A 14,911-nucleotide genomic window follows, 5' to 3' on the forward strand; every position below is an offset into this window, starting at 1 on the left:
CTGGACTCAGAGAGACCAGAATCCAGACAGTGAGTCTCCAGGCCCTCCCCCGCCACCCTCCTCCCAGCCACACCTCCTAGCCCCACCTGCTCCCCCGGGGCGCTGGGCTGGCTGGGTTGAGCTGGGTCTTGCCCAGGATTACTACTCTCAGAGTGCCTCCTGTCTCTGCTGACGGGTGCTGCTCTGCACCGCCACTCGTCCTGGCTTGTGGCAGAGGGCTCAGGCACGAGGTGGACAGCTCTGGCATCAAGGGCTCCTGATCCAGCCCCTTGTCAACATCCCCACTGCCTCCATCTGGTCCAGGTCACATCTCTGGTTTGGAAGATGGCCATAGTTTCCTAACTACCCTCACCCTGCTGCACGCGCCCCCCCCCCCCCCCCCCCCCGCTGTCATCTTCTCCCCCTTCATTCAATTCCCCATACAGCAATCCATGTGGGAATCAGACCATGACACTCACCAGCTTAAGACTCTCTGAAGGTCCCCAATTCCTCTTAAATAAAATCCCAACTCCTTACCTTGGCCTAGAAGGACATGTGATGTGACCTTACCCCCAACCCACCTCCATCCCCTCCCAGCTCCTCTCCTGCTAATCTGCCCTTCGATTTCTTTACTCCAGTTACACTCTTTGCTGTTCCTCCTGAGAAGGACATCATTCTGGCCTCAGAGCTTTTGCATTCGCATGGCCTCTGCCTGGAAAGCCCTTCCCCTCAATCTGTGCATGGCTGTCCTCATCATGCAGGTCTCAGTATGAGTATCACAACTCAGAGAGGCCCTCCCGGACCAGCGGCTTTATCTAAAAGGGGACCCCACTCCCCACAAATCACTCTACACCCAGCACCTTGCTTTATTTTCTTCATGGCACATAGCATTGTCTGAAATGACCTTGTTTGTGTATTTACTTGTTTATTGTCCATCTCCCCCAGCCAGAATGTAAACTCCAAGAGAGCATGTGCTGTGTCTCTCTCATTCACATCTGTATCCCCAGTACCCCTCGGCCCCCACAGAGTGCCAGGCCACAAAGAGTGCAAAATAAATATTTGTCAAATGAATGATGAGGGGCAGAGGCTGGTGGGGGTGGGGGTCTGAGGCCTCCACAGAATCACGTCAGCTCAACGATGTCCATTTCTTCTTTTTAATCCTCCTTCTCCTGCCCATCAGCTTCCATTCATTCCCTCCCACTCCTGGGGAAGGGGTGAAGGGATGAAAGGAGACAGGCCCAGGGGCTGCCGGGCTGAAACTTGCTCTAGGGTGTGGAGCAATCTCCAGCCCAACTGAGCTATCTGAGTTGGGGCAGGGAGCCCACAGAAGTGAGTGGTGGGCTCCAGGTGATTGCAGACTTGACGACCCTTGGGGCTGGGAGGTTCTTATAAAATCATTGATCCAACCTCCCCCCCAGGAGCCAGGGCGACCCTGCCAGGCCAAGATGGCAAGCCGCGGAGGGCCAGGCTCAGGGAGGGGAGCCTTCCGCTCACTTGCAGACGCTGACCCACTCGGTGATGCGGCACTCCTCGCAGACCACGAAGCAGCACCAGTGGAAGCGGCAGTGGCAGCGCTCGCTGCGCGTCTGGCGCAGGATGTTGTGGCCTCGGCCGCAGCACATACTGCCACAGCCGTCGGGGCCCGTGCTGCTCTTGTTGCACAGGCGGCCCACGGTGCCCGCCGAGTCCAGGCGCGGCTCGCGCTCGCAGAAGTCGGGCGACTTCTCGAAGTAGACGAGGTCGGCGGGGCTGGCGCGGCGCCGCGGCCCCGGGACGCCCGGGGCGGGCGACGGTGCCCCCGCGGGGCCGGGCTCCAGCTGGCCGCCGTTGCGGTTGTGCGGCCGGATGAGCGTGGCGCGGTGGAAGCGGCTGCGCAGCAGCGCCCCCACGGCGCGGAACTCCGGCGTCACCTGCCAGCACGTCTTGAGCTGGCAGCTGCCTGACGTGCCGTGGCACTTGCACTTCCGCCGCATGTTCTCCATCACCGCCTGCAGAGGGAGGCACGGGGAGGGGTGACGTCCACTGCCAGCCCCACTGCCCTCCTCCCAACGACTGGCCTGCGAGAATCTCAGAGGCTTTTGAAACCAGCTCCCATTGAACAGAAGCAAAAGCTGAGGCCCGAAGCGGGGCGGGGGAGGGGGGGGGTGAGGGGGGCGGGCGGGGGGGCGGGCAGGAGAAGAGCCCTACCTGCTCTTCTGCGCTCCCACCCACCTCCCACCAGGCCAGGCCCTGGGGGAATTCCCTCCTTCCTGCTCCTCTCCTCTCCCGCCTGCCTTTTCAGCAGCTGCAGGGGGCCCTTGGGGCTGGAGGCTGTTGCTTCCTGAGGGGGGATCCCAGATCCTCAGGGAAATTCCCTCTCCTTCCACCCCTCGGGTGGGGGCCAGGAGCTGGAGGGTGCTGGCCCACTATATCCCAGCCCCAAAGCCTCTGGCCTCGCTCCAGGCTGTGACTGGGGGGCTGTGGAAGGTCTGAGAAAGCCCCTTTTCCTCCTCCAGGCCCTGCAGCCCTTTGCAGGGAGCCTAAGGAGGGGGGTAGGGGCTGGGGAGACTTCCTGCCCCACCCCCTTTATACGGGCTGGGGCTTATTCTGCCCAGCACTGAGTGTTCTACCTGAATACAGAAGGGGACCCAGAGAGCTAGTCCCCCGGCCCAATGGAAGTGGAGAGGTTCCCAGGCCCCCAAGGGAGGTAGTCCTGGGAACACAACCTACCCAGCTCCTGCCCAGCTCTCAATCTGCTCTGGAGTCGCCTCCCAAAGAACCCCTTGGCATCCTCCTCACCAGAGACCCCAGAGGAAGTGGCCACATCCTCCTTTCCCCTACTCCACTGCGAAAACACCCTCAGGTGGGGAGAGCAATGATCTGGGGGCCCTCAAACCTGGGCAGTAGGGCCCTAAGAGAGGGAGCCTGCCCCTCCAAGTCTTAAAGGGCCCCGCAGCTTGTGTGTGCAGCCTGTGGTGTCAGCACCATGTGGGAACCAGCCCAATGCCTCCTCTAGCCAACAGCCCCAGAACATCTGCTTCCCACAGGCAGCAGCCATTAATTAACCAGTTTAACGAGGAGGAGGAGGAGGCCTGTTGGTCTGGGCTGGGATAGTATCGAAGCTTGGGAAAAGAGCTGCACAGAGAGGACAGGCCTGGGTGGGAGCTGGACGTGACCCGAGGGAGGATATGCCGCAGTTTACCTCACCTCTACATCAGGATGGGAAGAGCCGAATCAGCTCAGAGTCTTCGTGGAAAGAGAAGGTGAACCGGCCTGGACTGAGAGGCCAGGAGAAAGGGAAGTGAGATGGAGACAGTGCCAGCCAGAGTGAGAAGAAGCCAGAAACAAGGCCTGAGCAGGCCGGGCAGGACTGGAGAAGGGAGGGGACCCAATGGCCTGGAAAGGAGGGAGCTGAGCTACCACAAGGGCTAAGAAGGCATCTCAGTGCAGGCATGCACAGAGTGGAGACTACCCTGTGAGCGGAGGAGCACGGAGCTCAGAGGAGCTCAGAGCTCAAGGGCCCAGGATGAATCCTGCCTCTTCCACTTTGTCCTACTCACATCACCTTGGGCTAGCTTAGTCTCCCTGTGCCTCAGTTTCCATATCTTAACATGAGGTTAATAACCGTACCTTCAAGGTAGTTGTAAGGAGGCGAATATATATAACCAGGCTAATATATGCACTAACTGCTCTGGACAGCGCCTAACACACAGTAGTCAACAAAGGCAGGCTAATAGTGCTTTCCTTTCTTTCTTCTCCTTTTGTTTTTTCCCAAATGAGTGACCTTTGAGGTAGTATGCACATTTGAGGGCAGAGGAGAAGAAGGAAGCAACCGTAACCCAGTACCGCAGGAGGGGAGTCCCAGCAGAAGAAGACAGAACCACAGAAGAGGGGTTTTCTGCACGATCCAGTGCAACCTTCTCCCTTTATAGGGGAGGAGACAGAGGGGCGGAGCCAGGCCTAGACCCCTGAGGTCTGAGAGCGCCTCCACTGCTCACCACAGGAAATGGGAGGAGCAGGCGGCTCAGCAGAGCATGAACTCATCCAGGAAGGGACTGTCTCATCCCTGTATCCCCAGGCGAGTCCAGGGCCTGGCGCACAGTAGGTATCCAACGCACGTTTGTTGACTGAATTAGCAAGGGGCAATGAGAAAGTTGCTGAGTTAGGGGGAGCAGTGTGGTCCTCAGGGAGAGGGAACCTGGGGGAGGGGAGGAGCCCTAGGCAGAGGGATTCGGAGCAGGCGGGGGTGGGGGGGGGGCCGCTCTCACCTGCCTCCCCACTCGGTTGTTGTGGAGCCTCATGCGTGCGTGGATGTCTCTGTGCGGCTCCCGGGAGTCCAGAAAGTCCTTAGAGAAGCGCTCCCCGAAGCCCACGTCAGGGCTGCAGCCGCCCCACTCCCAGGAGTCCTGCAGGCCGGGGCTGGCGGGGGGCAGGGCTGGGTGCTCCGGGACTCCGTGGCTCAGCCCCTTACCGCGCTGCAGCGCGTCCAGCTGCAGGCGATGCAGCTTCCGACGGAAGGCCTCCTCGTCCCCGCGCCGGGACGCGTCGCAGCCACACGCCTTCAGCTTCCCCAGGGCGCACGCGTTGGACACCGCGTGCACGACGCCGGCCGCTGCGATGGCGTAGGCGAAGGCACTCTCTCGGAAACCTGCGGGTAGAGATCCACGAAGCTAGGTTCTGATGGGCCTGACATCCCATCCTTTGGCCCTCCCTGCCCGACCTTCTCGCCATACCTAGGGAAAACGGAGGCCCAGCGTGGGGGGAAGGTCTGGTACAAGGACATAAAGAGGGGCAGAAATCACACCAAAAGTTGTGCACACAGCATAGGATGGGGGAGGTCACCCGGATAGCCCTCCTTTGTTGCACTCCCTTCCCTGTTTCATTAATATCACCCTTGGCAAGCTCACGATTTGTGTCTATAGCTCTCCTGTTCGACAGAAAGTATCTAGTAATCATTCTTTTTAAGATCAGAGACTTAATCAATTACCTTTCACGTGATATTTGCAATTTTTTAAAAAGAAGGCAAAATTTGACCAAAAGAATAAATTACCAGGATGGAATTCCAGGCCTCAGGAGATGTTAATGGGCAGAAGGGTAAGTAAGAGGAGATGTGTCCCCCTAAAGCTCCGGGCCCCAAGATTGCCTGCCTGGTGCCACCCACTTAGGACCACCATAGAACAGTCTCTGATGGCCAGATTTGAGAGGCAGAGAAATGAGCCAGCAGAGCCTATCCACCGGACATCCCTGAAAGGCTGCTCTGAAAGGGCCCTGCCCGGCTGCCCTGCCTGCGGCTGGTGGAGGCCAGCTGACGAGGTGGTTGAAAGGATGCTGGAGGTGAGCCAAGCGCCCTGCACTGGGTCAAGCATATAGGAGTGGTGAAAACTGAGAGGGAAGGGTGAGCTAAGGGAGATACCCTCCCCGAGATGCTCAGGGGACACAAAGACTCCCTGAAGAGCCACACTGAGGGGCCCAGGGCTGGGCCAGCCTGGCCACTGACTTGTCCACACTGCTTTCCTCCTTGGTGTTCCCATCCTGAGCCACCCTCTAGGAAGGCCCTGGTAGGTCTGGGCGGCTGGCTGAGGTAGGCTTACTTGCAGAGGAGGGTTTGGCTCCCAGATCTCCAAGCTGCTGCTTGCTTATTCTGCATCTGAGAAAGGACCAGCTAGGAGTAGGGTCTGAACTGGCAAGGGTGGGCACTGGGAGAAGCCAAGGGCAATAATAGCCCCAGACAAGGAGGAGAATCTACCTGCGCCATGGGCCCTATAGGGGAAGCTCAGAACCTGGCCAGAGGCTGATGGCTGTGGGGAGGCCAGAGAGTCAGAGGAAAAATCTCTGGGTCCTCCCACCCCAGCATCAAACACTGGGAGGACAAACTCTCAGGGGTCTCACAGATCCCAGGGAGCCAATCAGGACTGGACAGAGACCCTAGTCCAATCTGCCAGCTCACTCTGTGCATCACAGGGTTCTGTCCTCCTCTCCCTGCGCAGCCAAAAAAAAAAAAAAAAAGACAAGATGTGTAGTAGTTAAGAGTATGCACTCAGGAGCCAGATTACCTGGGTTAAAATCTTGGCTCTTCCACTTACTAGCTGTTAATAGCTATGTGACCTTGGCCATATAACTTGACCTCTCTGTGCCTCAGTTTTCTCATCTGTAAAACAGGGTTGTTATTATCTGCCTCATTATTGTTCCAAGAATTAAATGAGTTTGTAAATTTAAGGTACACAGCATAGTACTTTTCACATAGTAAGTACTACATAAACATTAGCTACTATTGAGAAGTTCTTTCTGCTGTCTGACCTCACTGACTACTGCCGCAGTTTCAGGCCATTTCTTCTTGTTTCCCCTAATCAGGGACAGAGCTCAGCAGCTCATGCCCCACTCGAGAATAAATCACTTGCACCACCAGAAGCCCACAAAGCAGACTGTCCCTCTCTGTCTTCTCCTTCCAGCTTGTGGCATCTCAGGACCTTTCCCATAAGGAGCCCAGCTATGAGCAGACATGAGGGGATGGCAATTGGGCTGGAGCCCTCAAAGGGGATGCTGAGAATTGGTGGGAGTGGCCGAGGAGTAGACACTGCTCTGGGAGGTGGGGCCCAAGGGAAAGGAGGGCAGACTCAAGCTGGGGAGCACAGCCTGTGTTCATCTCTTGCCTCTCCTCTGCGGAACTCTGAGCACTCCTCTTATTGCTGGACAATGGCAATACTCAGGTCTCCAGAGGCAGCTGAGGCCTCAGAAATCAGCCCCCAGCACACACACACTGTGAAAAAGGGGGATGCCAAGGTCACAGGGGTTATGGAGCTGGACTCAGCCCCAGCTCTCCCAGCTCCCAGGCCTGGCAACTTTCTGCCGGAGGACATTTGGCTCTAGGGAAGCTGAGTAAGAACCCCAGGTAGCCCCGTTCCCAGCTCCTAGGTCCAGTCTACGCATGGGACCAGGAAAGAGCAAGAGGCTGGTCCAGGGGATGCTCTGGGCCGACCACCGTCTCCCAGGCTCTGTTACATTCAAGGGCAGGCCTGGAGGAATCTAGAGAAATGTAGCCCACAGCCTGCGGAGAACACCCTACCCACCCCGGGCCACGAAAGACAGGGTCCCAGGGCCTCGGGCAGTTGTCACAGCCACGTGTAGGGATGGCCAGGCAGGGCTTGTGTGGCCATCGTCTGCTCCAAGCATCCAGGCCTCAGAGAAGTCCAGCCCACTGGGTCTGCCCCCAGTTCCCATTCAGGGCCCCAGTTTCGGTCCTGGCCCCAACTGTCTGGGGCAGACGCAGGCACTGTGCCATCTGGCCAGCTGGAAGAGGAGAGGGGCGGGGCCATGGCCAGCTGGGCTGCCCGGAGCACTGGGGGGGCTCGTTAAGACGCACAATTAGCTGCCTTGCCTTTGATCTGGGACAGGGACTGCCAGCATCTAAGTGGAGTCAGCTGCTGCAGCCAACGGCCAGGAAGGGGCTGGGGGAGGAGGTTTGAAGGGCAGGGGAGTGTGGAGGAGAGAGGATTCAGGGCTCAGTGGGAACCAGGAGGGATTAGAGAAGCTTGAGCCCCACCCATTTGAGTCAAAGAGGGAGGGAAGAGGAGAGGTCTGGTCTCTGTTCCCTCCACGCAAATAATCTGTGCACACTCATGCGCCTGGGCTGAGAGAGAAGGGAGAGAGTTGTGTGCATGTGGGAACACTTAGGGGTGACACTAAATATGGCTGCACGTTTGCACAAACATGGATAGGTATTTGTGGGTGTATGTCAGTTTCATTTCTTGGACTACTCCTCAAAAGGGCCAGCTCACCTCTGGACACACGGTGGAAGATCATGGTGGCATTGTGGCTTGGGAGGCGGTATGGCAGGGCTTGAGGGCAATCTCTTAAAGTCAGCTGGCCTGCATTTGAGTCCTGGCTCTACAGCTCACTTAAAGCTGTGTGACTAATGGCAAGTTACCCAACCTCTCTTAGTTCATTTGTAAAATGAGAATAATAATGGGACCCACCACATGGGGATAATTCAAGGCTCCTAAAGTATAGATAAAGTGCTTTAGAAGAGTGCCTGACACACAGCAAGTACTTAATATGTATTGGCTAACTTATGGGGTACCATTAGAAGAATAGGACCTTAGGTGACCCTGAGACTTGATTGCCTGTGCCTCTGTCTCCCTATCTGAGCGCCACCACATACCCCAGGCCTGGAGGCCCAGCACAAAACCAAGACTCCCAGAGGATGAATGCAAAAGGGAGGTGGGAGAAGAAGGAGCCAGAGCCTTGGAAAGCAGAGGCTGGACTCTCAAACTGCTGGCTTCCCCTGGGCTGGGCGCCTGGCTCCCTCCGCTGCAGGGCCCTGCACCTCTTTCCATCTATCCTGAATGGGTCTGGGCCTTAGGGAGGCCAGTACTAACCTGTGCAGGAGCTCCGGGACCTGCTGTGTGAATCTACTACACTCCCCTCCATCCAGCCCTCTCTGTTCTCTCATCCCTCTCTCTCCAGGGCCCGAAGCAGCCCCTTCCTCAAATCTCCCTCTGGTCCCTGCATCCTGAGTGAGAGATGGAGTGGTCCTCTAATCCTCACAATGAAGACCTCCCCTCTAGCAGATGTTCTGCCCAGCACCCCACCCACCCAGGTACCAACTGTCTGGTTCCTCAGAACAAAAAGCTGGCGATACCAGTGACCTTGACATTTAGATCACAGCTGCCCCTGGTCTGGGTAAAGTAGCCAGCCTGGGCTGAGGGGTCCTCCCACAGCTGTTTTCTGACTCTTTCTAGGCCCCTAGAGGCCCCTCTCCCTCCCCTCCAACCGCAGGTCCAGCCCCCACTTCCCCCCCATGCCCTCTCCTTGGCTGGGTAAAGCCCTCTTCCTGCCCTGCCTTCCCAGGCTTGTCCACCCCAGATGCTCAAGCACCGACCCTCTCCCTGTATATCAGAACCCCATCCCTGCAGCCCAACCCATCTCAGGGAAGGCGCCAGGGCAATTAGATGGCAGGAACGGCATCAAGATGGAAGGTCCAAGGGACCACATCCTCCCAGCAGTCTCTGAATTTTAAACATGGCAGAACGTGCCTTCAGGAGAACCCCATGGCAGCCTCGGTCAGAAGAGGGGTCAGCGCCCTAATATTCCACATGGGGGAAACTGAGGTCACTTGACCTCACAATGGACAAACCATAGCTTGAAAAGAAGGGAGACTTGGGGAAGGACCCAGTCCAGGGGCTGGCTGCCACCAAGACTGGCCCCATGGGATTCAAATTTAGCTAGTTCTCCAGGGGATGAGCCAAGACAGACCAGGAAATGACCTTAGAGGAAGGTGAACCCGGATGTGGAGTGAGGGAGAAGCCGGTCGTGGAGCAGGGCGTGGCAATTTCTTTCCAGAATCCCAGAGGCTCCCCGAGGAGGGAGAAGGAGAAATGAGGTGTCCCAATGAGGCGACAGAAGCCACAGAGGTAGGGCGGTGTTTCGAGGCCAAAGGAAGGAGCCCAGCCCCGCTGCCAGAGCCCAGGAGCATCTGTCCCGCCCCCTCCCCGCGCTGGGCGCCGCCCCGGCCGGCTAGCCCCGGCAAGTCTCCCCCTTCCATCCCTAACCTCCCCCCAACCCGTCCCCCCAGCTCACCTCCCGCTTATTAAACTGCAGGTGAACCCGGGAGCGCCTGGCGCCTCGCCAACGCCGCGCGGTTCCACCGCTCGGAGCTCGCCCCCAAAGTTAACGTCCCCGTGTCCTCCACCAGGCCACACGGCCCTCACGCGGGCGAAGCGATCGGGACGCCTGGGTTCACTCAGTCTATAGGGGACAGGAGGACCAGAGGGGAAGAGGGGACATCGAGGCCGGGGAGAGGGATGAAGAGCTTGCTTTGGCTTGCCTCGCCTCACCCCAAGCGGCCGGGGTGAGAACCTCAGCGCCTGCCCGAGCCCCAGGGAGCGCCCCCGAAGCAAGGGCTTCGGCGTCAGCGCCGGGGTCCGAGCGCGGGAGGGAAAATGGGGCTGCAGGGAGCGCGGGCGCCCTGGAACCCGGCGTGGGAGCGGGCGCGCGGCGGCGGCGAGCGCCGGCCCGGCCCGGCCGCGGCATGAACGATGTGGGGGCCTGTCACTGCGTGTCGGCGAGCGGGGCTGGCCGCCCGGGGTCCCAGGCAGCCGCCCTTGGACCGCTGGCGCGCTGGGATGCGGCGGCGCGGGAGCGCGGGGCCGGGGCGGGGGCGCCCTCTCGGAGAGCCGCGCGGCTGGGGCCGGGAGCCGTCTGCCGCGGCCCGCGGGGATTAGTTCGCGGCTGCATGCCGCCACACGCGTCGGGCTGGGCTCGGCCGGGGAGAAACAGCGCCCCGGGCGCGCGGGGGAGGTAAGTGGGGGAGCGCGGGGGCGGGGCGGGCGGCCGAGGGCTGGGCTGCAGGAGGCCGGCTGGCCCCTGACTTGGGGGCCCGGGGGATGCAAAGAGGGGTCCTGGGGAAAAGGGAAAGGCCCAAGCTTTGTGAGTTCTTTCTGAAGTTGGGGTACATTAGAGTCTGACTCTCCCAGAAGCCTCGCGCCCCAATGCCAGAGTATAGAGGTCTCCTTCCTCCTCCACTGTCAACTCAGAATTGGACTAGTCCCAAGGAGCCAGGTCCCCACACTGTCCCACACCGGGTCCCTGCACTGTCCCACTCAAGCAGCTGAGAGAAGCAAACACAGATACCCAGCTAAGGCCCAGCCAGGAGACTGGACCGCCATCTTTCCCAAAAGACCCAAGTCAAGGCCCAGGATTCCAGGGCAGGAGGTGGGTGTGAGCGGAAATGAGTGACAAAACCTCCTGCCATCTCCAGCCCAAGCCACTCCAGGGATTGTCAGAGTGGGCCCTGGGTCACCCAGAAGTTGGGGAGGAAGGATAGGGAGTGGGCTGGGGCCTCTCTGAGTGAGGGGAGGAAGGGTTGGCAGGGCCCCCAGGCCTGCTGGGCAGGAGGCAGGCACACACTCAGTGCCTCTGATTCAGAGATGGTTTTCCCGGGTGGCGAGGATGACAGGGAGGCTGGTGGTATACCCACTGGGAAGAGTGTCTGAGGACATACAGATGGCTTTACCTTCCGTCACCTATACCATTTGGCAAAAGTCCCTGACCCCTTTTCATGATGATTCTGGGTACTTTATCATAGGCTTTCCAACCTAAACGCTGTTTACTAGGTAGAGGGTAAACTGAGGCAAGTGACAGATATGCCTATTTCCTGGGCCTGAGATCTGCTGTGTCGATGACAGGGCAGGATAACCCAGGAGTCCAGCTCTCAGGCACAGAACCTGCCGCCCTCAGCCCACACAGCCCAACCTGGGGCCACATCTGTCCTGTTTGACCCCCTTGGCCTTTCTGAGACCAGAAAGCGGCAGGAGAGCAACATGGCTGGCAGATGGGCCCCTGGAGAGGTTGCCAGCATGAGGGAGTGTGTTGGGGATGGCTGGCAGATAGGTTCTGGGGTGGGGGTGCTGGAAGAGGCGGGCACAGGGGCTAGGGTGAGGGGCAGCTACCTCTGCTGAAGATAGGACTCTCGTAGGGGATCTTGTTGCGAGTCTCGAGACTAGAGCAGTTCCAGCGCTGGTCCCGGAACTGGTGCTGGCACTCATGGATGGCGATCTGGATGCCCTGGATGGCCGAGGCAGCCACATCAGGGTGGCGCACACACACCTCCATCTGCCGCCTGCTCAGGCCCGGCAGGGTCAGGCACACCGTGTTGGCGTTGAGCACGGGCTCCGGGGGAAGGCGGAGGCCCAGGATGTCGTTGGGTGCCGACCTGCAGGTGTGTGGGGGTGGGTGAGTGTTTTGGGGGGCTAGGAGGGCCCCATCTAACAATACACACTCTGTCCCAAAGGCCATAATCCCTGTGTGCTAACCCCTGCTTTCGAAGGTTGGGCCCATCAGTATACCCCTAAAGCATTCTCATTAACTTGACCTTCTCGCCGTCATCCAGTCCAACACAACCCACCCAGCTGCACAGCTATACAGGTAAACGTGCAAATGCGCACACATCCGGGATGCCCCCTCACAAAGTATTCCATAAGCACATTCCCAGGTGTCAATGCTCACAGATGCGGTGTCCCCAGGAGACACTCCCAAAGGCATGTCTCAGATGGTCACATTCTCGCAGACACACTTCTGCGCACATTGAGGTGCACACAGCCTTAAGAACACTTACACACATGCACACTTCGTCACAGATAGTTACACATACACACAAAGACACAGGTACACACACGTGTTCATCTTGATCATCATACATTGATCCATGAGCTCTCACATTCACACACATGTGCACAAACAGACTGCTGTTTACAATACAGCTCACTGGGCTGACTTGATCACACACACACACACACACACACACCCCCTCCAGCTGCAGTCTCTCATTGACCCCACCTGGGCTATTCCCTTCCAGCTCCCCTGCCCCTGCCCCCTGGATCACCAAGGGGAGAAAGGTAGTGGGAGCTTACTCCCAGGGTGGGAGTGCATGCCCCGGGCATGGCAGGGACTCCAGGTCAGCAAGTGCTCCCCACACACACACACACCTTTCCCTTCTAGTAGCCATTACTCTCCTGGGCACTGCACTGTCTCCCTGAAATGCCCATATTCTGTCACCAGTTCAACCCCCTCCCACGAGGGCACTGTCTTTCACTGGGCACCAGCACTCTCCTGCGACACTGTCCCTCCCTCCTTCCAGGGTCCCCTGGCCCAGCAGAAGCGCCAGCGGCTCCTTTAGCTGGGGGTCCCAGCTCTCCAGGAGGGCGGGGCATAAGGTGAGGGCTCACCTGGGCACGGCGGCAGCCAGCAGCAGGAGGAAGAACAGGAGCGCGCAGAGCGCGGGCCGCGGCTGGGGCCGAGGTCGGAGCCGCAGCCTGGGGCAAGGGTGGGTGCTGCCCATGGCGCGCGGGCCGTGACGGGCCGGGAGTGGGGGGCTCACAGCCCGGCTGGACCAGCGAGCCAGGGGCGACGGCGCATGATCCGCGGGGGTCGGGGCGGCTGCGACACACAGCTCCGACTCGGGTCACGGCTCCAAGAGCAGACGGCGCCCGCCTCCCCGCTCCATGGGGCAGCGCCCCCGGGCACCGCCCTCGGGGTGGGGGGGCGGGCAGGCGCACCGGGCACCTCCTGGCACAAGGGTCCGGGGAATTTCCCAAGGGCCCCCCTGCGACAACTCCCGGTGCCTCTCGAGGGTAAGGGGGGCCCGGAGGTGCTGCGGGCTGGGAACGAGAGGCTGGGGTGCCAGGGAGCCCCCCCCAGCGCAGCGCCGTGAGCCTGCGCTTCCGAGGGCGGGCGAGGCGGGCCAGGGGGTGGGGGGGGGGGGGGGGCGGCGCTGTCTGTGCCCGGCCCCACCGCCCAGAGAGAGAGTGACTGTCCCGGCTCAGGGAGCTCTGCCGCCTCCCCTTTCCTGCCCCCCCAGTAGAGTGTCTTAGGTCTCTACCCCACGTGACGTCACGACGCGGGGGGTGTGGAGGCGTGGACGCATCCCGAGGCCACTGCGTCCGCTCTGGACTCGGGGTGGGGGCGGCCGCGCGGAGGGCGGGGGAAGGAGAGGTGTGGGGGTCTGTGCGCGCGTGCACGGGGAGGTGCCAGTGCGCTGGGATCGCTGGTCTGTGTGGGACGATTTGTATTACTGCGAGGTGTGTGTGCCTGGCTGAGACGCAGCTGCTGGGGAGCCGTCCCCCCCAATATACACACCTGCAGGGGCTCAGGGGAGGGGTTGGCCCCTCTGCTCGCCTCCCCCACCTCAGAAGGGACTTCCCGGGCTTGGCTGGTAAGACAGGTGTGGGGTCCTGCAAAGAGCTTTGCCAGCCTCTGAATCTTGCTCTCCTTTGCAGTGTGACCTTAAACAGGTGCCACCCTCTGGCCCTTTGTGGAAGGAGGTTAGTGAGGCCCACCTCATCGTCAGTGAGCCTATGAAGGTAGACGTGCTGGGACTCCAGGAAATGCTTGTCTGGGAGAAAGCACGGTGGGGTGGCATATTCTGGGAGAAAGGATTAGAGGATCTTTTAATCCTAAAACTGTGCTTTGAGGTCATCTTATTTTGCCCCCTTTTACTTCACAAGAAAATATTGAGGCTCAGAGAAGGTCATGACTTACTCAAGGTGACACAGCAAGTTAGCAAAAGAGCTGGAACTGAACCGAGTTCTCTGAGCACAACAGCAGAGCCCAACTCCGAATACCACTTGCTCTGGACCTCCTGCGGATGCTCCAGGGCTTGCCTGGGCCCTGCCACCTGTACTTGGTCCACTGGGAACTCCCCAACACCAGCCTCCTGGCTCAGGCCCATGCCTCTCTAGGCTCCCTTTCTGTCCCCCTGCCCCAGCCGAACCCCAGGCCCGCCTCAGTCTGTGGGCAGTGTGCTGGACCCCAGCAAGGGCCTGAGAGCTGGAGGGTTAGGGGACAGAGGCTCTGGCTTCTGTTTCTGATTTTAACTTGGGCCCTGATAGTGAATCCTACTCCCCCTGTGGCCTTAGCATCCTCCTCTGTAAAATGGGCACAGGTCTCCCCCTCTATATACACGCCTCCCTCCCACCCTCACTGCCACCTCTCTCTGAGGAGAGCCCCTCCTGGTTTAAGGACAAAACTCCCCGAGCCTCTGGGCTCAGAGACAAAAGGGGCCCATTCCTGGAATTACCCATCCCTGGGGAACTGGGGGAGCAGGGTGGGGCCTTCCTTGTCCCCAGACTGTCAGGTGGTGGGGGCTGCCTGAGCAACAGCAGGCTGACGGCATAGTCCCCCTCCTTTCCCCCATCTCTGCCGGCAGCCACCGCAGCTGCCAGGAATTAAGGGCTTGAGGCTGCTGGGGGTGGGGGTGGGGAGTGGGGGGAGCAGTCTGGCCGGACAGGAGGAAAACAGCCGGGGGCAGGAAGCAGTCTGCGTCAGCCAGAGCCTTATTTGACCCCAGCCACCCCCTGCCCTCCCCACTCTTCCCACTGTGCTGTAGGGCCAGGGACACCTTGGGACTAGAGTTTAGGAAGGGTATGCGGAGGGACAGGGCAGGACCAGACTCATCACA

At 59.7% G+C, this 14,911-nt stretch overlaps 1 protein-coding gene across 1 annotated transcript; it reads right to left on the reverse strand.

Annotated features, from left to right (window-relative positions):
• Positions 1-650: 650 nt before the first annotated feature.
• Positions 651-13,291, reverse strand: WNT10A (Wnt family member 10A). The gene is made up of 4 exons (XM_044751515.2): positions 12,681-13,291; positions 11,406-11,668; positions 4,227-4,606; positions 651-1,967 (listed from the first exon to the last, which is right to left on the reverse strand). Exons 1-4 carry the CDS (start codon positions 12,791-12,793, stop codon positions 1,470-1,472), a joined length of 1,254 nt encoding a protein of 417 aa, XP_044607450.1. The 5' UTR covers positions 12,794-13,291; the 3' UTR covers positions 651-1,469.
• Positions 13,292-14,911: the final 1,620 nt, after the last annotated feature.

The sequence above is a fragment of the Equus asinus genome, chromosome 19 (genome assembly GCF_041296235.1).
Source record: "Equus asinus isolate D_3611 breed Donkey chromosome 19, EquAss-T2T_v2, whole genome shotgun sequence".
NCBI classification, from domain to species: domain Eukaryota; kingdom Metazoa; phylum Chordata; class Mammalia; order Perissodactyla; family Equidae; genus Equus; species Equus asinus.

Bases quoted from the DNA above. Each gene is read 5' to 3' on its own strand.
- WNT10A (XM_044751515.2), bottom strand. From the start codon at position 12,793: ATGGGCAGCACCCACCCTTGCCCCAGGCTGCGGCTCCGACCTCGGCCC. The intron at 4,607-11,405 runs GTAGCTGCCCCT...CTCTACCCGCAG, and splicing joins GAGTCCTATCTTCAGCAGAG to GTTTCCGAGAGAGTGCCTTC. The intron at 1,968-4,226 runs GTGAGAGCGGCC...CTCCCTCTGCAG, and splicing joins ACAACCGAGTGGGGAGGCAG to GCGGTGATGGAGAACATGCG.